Source organism: Chaetura pelagica, unplaced genomic scaffold (genome assembly GCF_000747805.2).
Source record: "Chaetura pelagica isolate M959 unplaced genomic scaffold, ChaPel_1.0 scaffold36, whole genome shotgun sequence".
NCBI lineage: Eukaryota > Metazoa > Chordata > Aves > Apodiformes > Apodidae > Chaetura > Chaetura pelagica.
The window spans coordinates 1,630,374-1,643,157 of record NW_009953726.1 but is presented as its reverse complement, the minus strand read 5'-3'; the positions used below and the strand labels follow the sequence as shown (position 1 = coordinate 1,643,157).

Genomic DNA, 12,784 nt, shown 5'->3' with positions numbered 1-12,784 from the left:
CCCAGGAGAGATCATCAAACGTGTGATGGATTAAGAAATTCAGGGGAAATTTTAGTCTTTAACTGATACACAAACAGAACGTACTTTCTGCTTAAGCTTGCTCATCTCAAATCAGCCTTATACATTTACGAGGAAAAGAACTTTTAGAAAATAAATTTGGGGGGATTTTTTAGTTTGTTTTTTACTAACATTCTGGAAGATGAACTGCTGAATCCATCTACGAACTCAGGTCTGAGCCTACCTGGAATGCAACTGCATTAGAATTAGTACAGGTGATAGGCTGCTCTCTAGCTACCACAACAGATGACAACAACTCTAAGCCAAAATAGCTCCCCACTCTCCATCTTTTGGAAGCTAACTAGGTCCTTTTTGAACATTAAGGATATCCAGAAACAACTGCATGTATTGTGTGTGGAAAATCTCTATTTTGTATTGAGAAAGCAAATACTGAAATAGCAACAACTTTTAGCACAACAGATGTTCTGAAATGGGCAAAGGATTCATAGCTCATGCTTTGTCCTCTCATCCCTAAAAGATTTATTATGTAGTTTAAAAAAGACAAGATTTCTCTTGAGGATGTGATCCATGTTCAGTGATTGCAGGGACAGAAGAAAATATTAGTCCCAGAAGGCAGAGGGAGGGTCAGAACATTAGAGGGAAGTAAAAGCAAGCACACCAGCCATACTCAAAATGACCTATGTGTACCAAACCCACAGCTTTTGTAAAGTGAGGAAAAGGTGTTGCATGTGGTCAGAGTAAGTAACTTGTACAAAAATCAGACCATTCAGTGAAGTCAGTAATAAAGGTTGTAATAAATATTTGACAACTAATAGAGGGATGAGAAAATCCTTCAGAAAAGTGTCACTACAACCAACTGTTCTTCACAGACTAAGGTTAAAAGCACAGGGAAAGCTCTATTGCAAAATGTAAAATGGAGGAAGGGACAGGCCTCAGTGCACTGCAGGTTTAAGATTTTGGGCAGGAATGTGCTTTTACTTTCTGCAAAGTAATTAGCAAGCAAGTCAAATAAAATTAGACTATCTATACGCTAAACTGATGGACAAATTACTATTAAATATGATTTGTACCTACGGAAGTTTATGCGGTTCTGTGTCTGGTCCACTCCATGATCTAAAAGTCTCATGGGAAGAGCAGCAAACACAATATACAGTTGAGGAAGATCCAAATCTCAGGTCTATGGAGAGCTAGTGATCAGTTCAGTAGTATCTGGCCAGGATAGGCTGATCAAAAGAGTTCCAATTACACCTTTCTGGTTTCAGCTTATGGCACAAACTAGAATTGCCATGTGTCAATCAGTTAAGCTCCATCAGCTGTTTAAGCAGAGAAGGAATGCTTTACTCCAAATCCCTGCAAAATTATTTTCTTTAGAACAAAGAATTAGAAAGACCACACACTTATGAGTCATTTTATGAAGTGAGGGACCAGACCTTTGCTTTGGTAACAAGTCCTTATAATAAACCTTTGTTTCCTCAGCAAAGTCCATAAATAGTTACATCAGTGGAATGATGAATTTAAATCTTGCCATTGGAAAGGTGTGATTTAGTAGTTACACTTGTTGAGGTTTTCATAATTTACTTTATTTTGAGTTTATCCTTTTTGGGGCTGAGGTTTTTTCTTTTTTTTTTAATCTCAGCATCTTCAAAGTTATCTTGAAACTTATAGAATAAGCTAATAACCAACAAATCATACATTTCTGTGGTCTTTAACATCCTGGTTATCTACATTTCTGACAGCTCTAACAGCATAAAAAGGTGTTGATAGGAAAAAACCCAACCAGAGCAACCTCTGCAAGTTGTAGGATATTTGTTTAGCATAAAAGTATGTAAAGCCTTATGGAAAATGTAGAAACTTGTACACTAGCTCCACATAAATCCTTCCAGTTAAGAAAAGGAGGAGAAACACTGTACAGTGGCCAGTAAATGGTTCTGAAATAGTGTAACAGCTTCCTTCTGAGGGACAGTTCCCACCTCTTCTAGTGTGTCCTGCAATACTGTTCAGACACATTACTTCACTGCTTCAACTTCCTCACTGGGGATTGCACAAGTGCAGTAAGAGAAGTTGTTATGCTGACTAGTGTTTTATTTTTTGCTGCACTTCTCCAAGTAACTGAAGGCTACTGAAAATGCATACAGAAAACTAAAACTTTCTCATGCCTGTAGATTACATAGCAGTTCAAGCATCTTGGGACCATTGCAAAACAATAATGCACAGCATTTGAAATTAAGAGCATTCTGGAATTAGTCTGGTTTACTAAGGAAATAAAGCTCATGCAAATACACTGCTGACATTTCATTCCCTGAAAATCTGTAATTACTCAATAGTTTGGGGAAAAACATACTTACAAGTTGGTCAATTTTCAAAGCAGACTGGGGAGGTGAAAAGGTACTGGAAAGGGATCCAACAGAATACAAACTCATGTGGTTGTTTTCTATAAGGATTATGATTTCAAATGAGGACTGAGCTATCTCATTAAGCTAGCCCTGCACCATTATTCAAAACAGTCATCAGATACCTGCTGGAAGCCCAAGCTTCATTGTTTCCAGAACCTGTGAAATCATTTCTTCAACCCCACTGCAGGCACTTTGCTAGAAAGCAAGTTTCATGTCAGTTTCAGTAAGAGCATGTTTCTGTGTTCATGTGCAACATGTGACAACAGCTACAGAAAGGTGCAACTTAAATCTTTGTAGACAGTTTCATCAAGAGTTTGTTTTAGTATTTAGTAAAGAAAACTAACAGTCCAGTTTTTAGGGCAGTGGAAAAAAAAAAAAGACCCAATTTCCTCATTCTATTTCCTAAATTTTTGCATCTAATGCCCCCAACTTAAAAGGCAATATTGTTCTAGCAATTATTGCTATATAATCAGTGCTTTAGCTTGTGGTATGAGTCCACCCACATGTCCCTCAGCACTGGAAGGAATAAAACCAAAAGAGCACATTTGAATCCAACAGTAGTTTATTACCCACTCATTGCAGATGAAGTTAGACACTTCAGTTACCAGTCAATATGAGTTTAAATATTAGTTGACAACTGCAGAAAGTGTACAATGAATACAAACTCATTAATGATAATATAACCAAAAGTTCTGATGTATTAATTTTTATAACTTCAGTTGTACACTATTATACAGCAACCATTTATGTGATACTCAACTAAGTCAGGGCTTGCATTTGAAATCAACTTTTTTTTTTTTTTTAAATAAAGTTCTCCAAGAGGTTGAGAGACTGGGGGTTACAACTGCATTATTCCCTGAAATACTACTAACATACAGCCTTACCTTAGACAATGCTGGTTTATATTTTATGAACAGTTGCTTTGTCAGGGAATACAGTAACATGAAAAAACTATACATAAAAATTAAGCAATATATTATATCTATACTGTACTACAGATTTCATATAAATCAAATATAGGCCAAATTTTGGCATAATTTTTAAGTGCATTAAGTTTAATACAAAATCCCCCTCAGACTTTTCTCTTTTCAGGTTGCTAAATCCTGAATTAGTCTTCTTCAGTTATGATACTATAGACATCTATATTTGTCTGAAGATCTAATTTCTGTTTCAGGAGTATCACCCTTGTCTTTCTTTGCACTTTCTAACAAAAATAAAGTTGTGGGAAAAACTTAGTGACTAATTTAGTCAAAGCTTAGAGATGAGTAAAAATTCTTCAACTTGATAGGACTTTTTATTTACATTTATGGTATCTTTAAGGTAGTATTCTCCTATGTACCCTCTACTCTTTGATCTTTAAGGAACAGTTACTAATTATACACTGCAAACACTGACTGCTTGGCTTTGTATTGTTAACTGGACTCTTACCAACATGCAAATTATTTCTAGTGCAGAATGGAGTGCAAAGATATTTTACTAATGCATAGTTAACATTTGCTTCAACTCCAGTATATGATACTCACTTTTTAGAGAACACCTAAGGAGTCACATCCTCTCTGACACACATCATCACATTTTGTTTCCAAATTAACCTTTATCTGCCTTTGTTTCAAAAAGTATTTTAAGAAGAAAAACAACATTAGTGATATAATTAATCCGTTGACAAATACAGTATTTACAATATTTTTAAAAGTAGGTTTATAGTTTTTTTGCTGAAACAAAAAGGTCACTTAAGCTTTCCACTAGAATAAAGTTCTGGCATAAAGTCATTCAATGAGAATTCCTCCCATGAAAAAAGTCAAGGTTTCCTTAAAGTAAGTTTGTAGAACATAGAAATAAATTGTATAACCTAGAAACATTCTACATTAGACCAAATAAACCCACCCAAGGATCAGTTACAGTAAATTGAGTCATAATAAGCAAGAAATCAATTCTCCTGTCATCATTTTATCTACTCATAGCACTCTGGCATCTTGTCCTTCAGCATAACCATGGTACAGAGGGACAAGCATCAATTAAGTGTTGCAAATGTACAACCAGTTCCAGCTACTGAGAAACAGCTTCCTAGTTAAGCCCTTTAAAAGTCTAGTAAAAACTGGGCCAAGTATTATTTTAAAAAGAATAATCTCTCAGACCTCCAAAGCAAGGGAAGGACATTTACACCTTAGGAGGTTAAGTCACTTCACACGCACTGATGCCTCTATGCATCAGGGTTCATTCCCAATGTCATACAGAAGGAACTAGAACTCCCAGTAAAGTTAACAGGAGTTAAACATCAATGCCCCTTCATACCACTGAGTCATTAAATATCTTATGTATTGTGTGTGGAAAATCTCTCTTTTGTATTGAGAAAGCAAATACTGAAATAGCAACAACTTTTAGCACAACAGATGTATTTACTTACGGCATGCAAGGTTTGTTTTTATGTATTTGAGCAGCAAACAGCCACTAACAGCCCTTAAGTATTTACAAGTTCAAAATTACAATCTTCACATAAAAGTAGCAATTGCTTACAAAAAGTTCAGGACACTCCTTGGGAAACAAGAAATAAATTGAGTAAAAAATACTGAAAGCAGCAATAAAAAAAAAAAGTAGCAAAGGAAAGCAAAATAGCTTTTAAAATCCAGACAATTTAACACTGTTGGTAAAAAAAAAATATCCAAGTAGATAAACAAAATACAACTCCCTTTGGTTTGCCAATTTACCTTAAAACAGCTTCTTCCCCTCCCCAATCTGCAAGGTAAGTGGTAAGGCAAATGTGATCAAAGACTGAAGAGCTAGATGATCACACAGAAGATGCGTCAACCCCACTTCATGGTATGGGACTGAAAAGTAACACCTTTTTTTAATAAACATGAAACTTCTTTCAAAATATTAGTTTCTCAAGCTTACCCACAATGCAATGTATATTTTAGTTCTGATTGAAGGCCAAGTCAGAAAAAAATCTTGCTCCTGTGTTTAAGGCAGTCCAAGACTAATTTGAGTCTCTTCAGCCTCTTGGAAAACGGAATTTCGTGCCGAATTACACTCTACATGACTGTTAGTTGCAGGTTCTCTTTCATACAGTAATTAAAAAATTTAACTCACAGCTTTCTGTAATAAATGTATTTATATCTGCTTCTATAAAGTACTAGTGTTTCTCTCTTTATGACTATACAATTCAAAACTGAGGAAGTTCACTAGCAGTGACGTATGAAGATGTTTTTGCACCACTTTGTGAAAGGTTTCAAGTGTATTGTCTTTCTAAAACAACATTTAACTACCTTTTAAAGCTATATGAAATTTATTTATAAGTAATTTGGTACCAGCTGATGCTCACACTAGAAACATTTTTCATGTTCCACTCTAGGAATACCTTAGGGCAAAGAAAGTGCTCCAGTATTACCTGCTGTTTTGTAATGCCTGATTTGGAGGAATCTGAGCTTATTATTAAACAAAAATATTCTAAAATACAAACACTTAAGTTGGGTTTTTAAATTTTTGCATTTTGGTGATTCTTTGTTCTGTAACAGTATTCATATTGCATGAAATTTTGTGCTAAACTTCCCTCTTGAACCTAGCCCCTTACAAAATGTGAAAATAGCAGAGTAAAACCTTTTTCATGTAAACTTCAGTTAAGTTTTTGCAGTCTTAGAGACAGGGTTGTAAAGGTGCTGTATAAACATTCTGGTTTACATTTCCTGTGTACTAGACTATGTGGTACGTGGAACATGACATTTTTAAGTTACCCAATGTATAAAAATATAAAATATATATCTGTGATTAGCAGAATAAGCTACAGTGCAATTTTCCTTAGCCTCTTGAAAGCCCTACCTGCAGTGATCTTTTCACCCATTCTGCGTCTTCCACAGTAGATTATATTTCCCATTAATAGTACAACAGAGCAAGCACAGCTAGAAAAGACAGCTTTAAGAATGCTCTTATGCTGTAAAGCTGAAGTTCCTAGAAGTCAAATATGTACCTTAAAAATTAGTTTTTCTCACTTGTCTCTTCTGTGCTAGAATTGAAACATTTTTTCACTACAAACTGTAGAACTAGGATATTTAAGTAGAATATGCCCTAAGTTTCAGACAAAGTTATCCTATTATATTTACCAGGCCTCAGATTAATTTAATAAAATTGGAACTACACCACTTGCTTAGGGCTTTAAGCATAAGGCATTTTGTATAACATTCCCCCAGCTACCTATTCAATGACTATCTTACTGTGTGAAGCCACACCAGTGGAAACCCCTCCTTCAAGTTACCTTTTACTGCACATTCAGCATTAAACTGCAAAAGAGGAACAGAGAGAAAAATCAAATCCAGAAATATTCACTGAAACAAGCTAATCATGTTCTACTAGATAAGGTCTTTTCAACTGCAGGAGCTGTTGAACACACTATCAGTTTGATAGAAGCTCAGAGCAGTGCACTCTGAATGCACTGAAGAAAAAATGCACCCAAAAAGTCACCTTTTCACAGTATCTAATGCCAATGTACCATAACTGTGGCTGCCTGGAGGAGAGAGATACAAAGCTAATTTTGTTAATTTACATATTAACAGTTTGGAGATATGAGCTCCAACACAAAAAAAGCCCCTTTCCAGTTCCAAATACTGTTGACAAAAAACGTAAGCTTTGTATTCTACCTCATCGGTCTACTTCCCAACCAAATTATGTTACTCCTGAAAAAAATGTACAATACAAAACTAATTCATGGCTGGCCAAACAATAAGACAGCTCCTGTTGCAGTACAACAGCTCCTGACATAGAAAGACCAGACTAGGCAACACATTAACATAGACAAAATGAAGCACAAAAGAGGCATATGAAATTACAGTTGAAAGGTCATATTCTGCTCATCACTGGAAAAAGGATCATGAAAAGTTGAAAAGTGTGTAATAATTCAGTAAAACTTAGATATGCACAAACCAGCTTTGCACTGATCATGCTGTCCTGACTGCTCACAATCTGCCTATCAGAATTATTAAAAATTTAATTTGATGATTATCTAGTCTTACAGCTATCTAAATTGGGTAAGAGTGATCATCACCTTTAAATCCAGTATGTTAATGCATAAAAATACTTTTTTTTTCTAGAATAAGTATTATATTTTATAAGCAAATATCTAAAAACAATGGTCCTTCTACATTAGTTTGGAAGAATAAGAAAAGCCCATTTCTTTGCAGAATGGGATGTTTTTATTGTTTGTATGTTTAGGTCATTAATTTTGACTATCTGTCCACTGTATAAACAATCTCCAGAAAAATATATCCTCTTCCAGTAACTTACAACACTCATTAAAAATACTTACAAAAGGGATTATTGTCCATTTACAACATCTTGAACTTAGGGACATGATTCTTAGGTCTTTTCATTTATGCAATTGTGATCAGGCTAAACTGAGTACACTGGTTAACTCGAACCATGCCAGAAACATGGACAATCTAACATTTTAAAATATCTGCCTAATTATGTAGGATTTTAAATAAAATTAGGCATTTTTACATCACAGTATATATGGCATTTCTTAATTTAGCAACAGAAAGGCACAATTATTAAACCATGAAATACAGTACCTGAATTATATGTACTCTAGTGATATCTACCAATGCCAATCCAGACACTACTTTGTAGGGGGGTGCTAAAAAAAAGGCTGCTGTTGGGTTTTTCAGCAAAATTCAACCTCATTACAAGTTTGGTCCGTGAGAAGTGCCTATTAGCTGAAATATCTTGAAGCAGGACTTCGAGGGAAGCAAATCTAGCAGTCTATGGTCCAATAACTTGAATAAATTACTACAAAGTGGCAAATAGATCATGAATGGTGGTTTCTGATTAGCTGTCAGACATACCTGTTAAATGTCAGTGTATGCAGGTACTGAACAACAGACATTCCGGATACATTCATTGCATCATACACACACAGACTCTGTTACAGCAATAAGACTATAGACACAGCATTTATAGAGTTCAGCACTTCTTGGGGGCTGATATTTGACTTGTGGACCCATACCATACCCGAAGATGTGCAAAGTTCTTTAAATGCTTTGCCCTGCTACATATTGCTGTGAGAGTGAAGGCCCTGCTAAAGCTAAGCTCGCTGGCCTTCCCTTTGCAAACTAGTACACCTCTTCAAAAAGCAACTAGTTCTGTTCTCCCTATTTAGGGTGCTAAAGCTGCATCAGGAAAGACCAATAAAATGGAAGAGGCAAGGAACAATAAACATGAGGGAGAACCCAACTGTTCCATACGTAATATAGCGATAGGGAAGCTCGACTTCCATGCGTTGCCTGGCTTTCCGTATATCCTCATGCGGTACGCGGAATATTCTACACGCCAGTGGAATCGTGGCTTTTTTCATGGCTACTTTTGTTAACAACAGGACTATGACTCCAATCAACAACCTCAATATGGCTTTTCCAAACACAGTCACAGTGAGAGAGGAAAGAGACAAAGGTAAGGTATGGGGAGGAGGATCTAGCTTTAGACCCATTAGGTAGTTAACATGAGAGCCACAGGCTACTCCAGCACCACAGCCCAGGATCTGAGCTGTGTCTCCTCGTGAGGTGCTCCAGGTGTCTAGAGTGAAAGAGAAGATGCCCAGGGCTAAATGGAGACTGATGATAATCAAGGGTGCGTATTTGTAAGTTAAATTGAAGTTATCAATCAGGTCCACAACTGGATGGAAGACAACCAAGATGAGAATAGCATACAGAAATCCAGCAATAACATCCTATGAAAGAGAGAGAAACATACAGTATTAGTATAATAAATATTTTTTTTAAAACAATGTAAGTTACATTAGCACAGAGACAAGCCTAGTTGCTCTGTTGCTAAAAGTGACTTGGGGATTCCCACCTTTTCTCATTTGCTGTTCAAGATTAAATAATTTTTATGTTAAAGGTAAGAAACTGAATTTGTTTACCTATTAATAGGACATCTGCAGCATGATCAGATAATTTTATGATATGATACAATTCTATGATGAATGATCATCAGTAAAGCTGTGATCAAGCAATCCATGATCAAACAAAGCTGTTTGCTGGCTACAGTGATCCCAGTCCATGACAGGGGCATTCCAGCCTGCAATCAGCACAAATCTAGCCCAGCTAAATATGATCTGCCAACTTAGTTTGCTGGAACAGGTCAACAGCAGATCTAAGTGCCCGGGTGCCAACACACAGACACGCTGGCAGCAACCGCCAATAAGGCAGCCAAGGACCCCTGGAGCTCAGACCTTCCGCTCCAGCTTTAGAACTACAGATACTGCAAGTATGGAGAACCATTTCAGACTACTCAAGGAGAGGAAGAGGTAACTTCTGTAACTTCATAGTTGATTTTTTGTTTTCTTATTGGTTTTAGTGTCTTAATTAAAAGGTTATTTTAACCTTTCAGTTACTGTTGATTAACCACTCAGTTTATAGAATTATCTGCAACTTTTGTCACCTTTAGTTATTAGAAGGAATTTGTTGATGGCTTTTTAGAAATTCAAGCACTAGAAACAAAATCACCTTCATTCACAAGCTTAACTTTTCCTTATAAGCTATCATTTTTATTCATTTTCACTAACTGAATGCTTAATAAAAGCTCTAACATAACTGACTGTTATGAAAGTCAGAATTTAATATCAAACACTACAGAGGATTCAGGTATGAAACTGTTGCATAGCTGATGTTGCATGGTTGCATGCATGATGATGCATGGCTTTTTTTTGCATGACTCTGTTCTAAGACATTACCTGCCAGCTGACACTATCAGCAGAAACATCAGTTCATCCCATTGTCCTCCACACAACTGGTTCTGACTTCAGAAGCTTCCTAACCAGTAATGCAAATATATAATTCAGGTTTTCTGAGCTGCCTTGTTTTTGCATGCTCCCTTTACACTGTGTTCACCTGCTAGATTTACTACTTGCTACCAGGCTTACTGTTTTCTGCCTGTTAGCTCTCCTCCTTCTAGCAAGTGTTCTGTAGCCATCCTTATCAGTGGCCTTACATTCTGATTATGATTTTGGAGTGCTCTTGTTTTACCATTTTTACATTGCATGCACTTGTGTTTCACTTTATTTTTTTAAATCCATATTTAAGAGTGTTTTTCAAAGATGACAACTTTGCCATTTGGTTCTTTAGAAACTTTGGTAACTAAAATCCTAGCATTTTAGAATGGCACTCTGAAATCCACATACTTTGAGTAGCTGACGTGGAACCCAACTGCACATTGAGATGTAAGTATTCTGTTCTTATCTGGTAGGACATTCTAGAGAAAATTATATATAATTACTGCACCATAAAAATGTAAGTGTGATGAAAATTTATGAAATCAGAACATTAAAACAGAAGGCTTGTAGGATTATTTCTTACCAAAATTGAATGCATTCCCATATAAATTCGACTACAGCAAACCAAAGAACACCAGCAGAATGCAAGAATCAGTCCAAATACAAGGGGATACTGGCAGGGAAAAAAAAATAATGGAGAAATCGTATTAGAATCTGGAAGAGATTTTTTTTTTTAATCACACTATAATAATTCTGTAACTAATTCCAATTAATGCAACTTATGCTTATCTTTTTTCTTGCCCTAGCCTACCCAAGCCTATCACCACCTCAAGTAAGTCCACTTCTCATCAATTCAAAACATTATTAAGTCAAACTTTTCCAATTTTTTGCTTGCCCTCTTCCTTTGCATTCATATATGAATTTTAAGGAGCTGGTCATATCTTTCCAGGCAAAGCAGTAAGTGGTGTAGATCTCCATAGCAATCCTGCCATGTTATGATATTCCAAATTGTCAATACGGGTAGAGACAAGCTTTGTGCTGTAAACTCTTAAGTTTTACACTGAAAGTTAACAGTTATCCAGGTAGAACCTAATAGCTTCACCTTTCTCCTGAAAACGAGCAACTCTTAATAATTTACAAATTAATTCAATTCCTTACACACTGTTTTAAAGTTTCTGCAATCCTTGACTCAATCTCTGAGCATCAGTATGAAACTCCTAGAATAGCAATCTATTTTGTTCTTTACAAACCCATATAAATTTCCTCTTACAACCAATGTTTGTTGCACAAACCTATCAAATAATGCTTTCCAATTGTTTCTGTATTTGTTATTAATAAGGGCTGTTTACCTGGAAGAGAAGAGTTTGCTTTAATAAACTCATATCAACATGTGCTGAAATTTAGTATTTTAACTTTTTAGGTTTTGGATACAAGTCTTCTAATTCACATTTTGCAATACAGTAAGAAATAGTTCCCTAGTACCTTATTGCAAAATGTTCAAGTCAGGATACAGCTTCCTTTTTTCAGTATTAAAAATAATTATTAGTTCTATAAAAGAAGCAGTCACAAGACAAAATGGCATGTTTCCAGAATTGCTGCACTTCCCACAGGAAAGCAATGATAAACATTTTCAGTATAAACAGGCAGTCTCCAATCTCAGAATAAAAACTAAGAACTATAGGCAATTTTCCTGTAGTTTCCCTTACTCCTTTTATGGGCAACCTGAAGGGTAGAATATCCAATAAATTATAGAAAGTATCTTTAATCTTATTGGATAAAGTTGTATGTCCTTCAAGAAGGTCACTTGGCAGATTGACAAGCTTCTAAATCAAGGCTTTCATTGAAAATTTTGAGAAAAGATTATCAGTCTTCTGCATTATCCCAAGATTCTTGAATGCTTCAGGACCATGTGAAGATGACAAAATTTTCTCCAACTAACAAAATTGGGAAGCTTACTTTTCATGTAAGAAACAGATTTCACATAAAAATCAGTTCTAAATGCCCAGCTCACAGTTGTGCTACATCTGCTTTAAACTTTAGTTCCTGTTGCAGCTTTTTTCTCGATTTCTACTACATCAATCTATAAGTTGTACCTAATCAAAACTATTGTCACAGTTTGACTTAGGTCCGACACCAATGCTCTCGATCCCCCCTCCCCCCAACCCAGGTAGGGAAGGAGAGAGAGAAAAAGAGAGAGACTTGGCTGGATTGAAAACTAAACTACACAACTTTAATTAAAACACTAATGAAGGATACAAGAAAATATATACAATTATATACAGATATATTCAGGTGTAGGCAAAAGCCTCTCGCCTCCCCCCACCCCAGCAACTCCCACAGCACTTCCCTGAACTGGGAAGAGTCCCGAGGAATCCCGGAGCTGCTGCTGGAGAAAGCAGAGAGTTATGGGGGTCAGGAGAGATCAAGCCTGAGGATCGACGGTGATGGATGAACAGAGTCCTCCCTGGACGCCGGCCACGGACGGAAGAGAAGGGGAGAAGAAGAAGGAAGGAAGTTGTCTTCTGTGATCTCTGACCTTCTTTTGAGCTTACGTAGATATATGGAATGGAATATCTTTGGCCAATTTTGCTGTCTGCCTAACTCAGCCTCCTACGGG

The 12,784-nt window shown here is 36.2% G+C and overlaps 1 protein-coding gene across 1 annotated transcript in view; it reads right to left on the bottom strand.

Annotated features, from left to right (window-relative positions):
• Positions 1 to 8,571: 8,571 nt before the first annotated feature.
• SGPP1 (sphingosine-1-phosphate phosphatase 1) overlaps positions 8,572 to 12,784 on the bottom strand; it is a 49,238-nt gene continuing 45,025 nt past the window's right edge. Inside the window, exons 4-5 of the mRNA XM_010000695.1 lie at positions 10,751 to 10,840; positions 8,572 to 9,123 (exon numbers count right to left, since the gene is read on the bottom strand). Of these exons, the coding sequence (XP_009998997.1) occupies positions 8,572 to 9,123; positions 10,751 to 10,840 (642 nt within the window). The remainder of the gene's footprint in view (positions 9,124 to 10,750; positions 10,841 to 12,784) is intronic.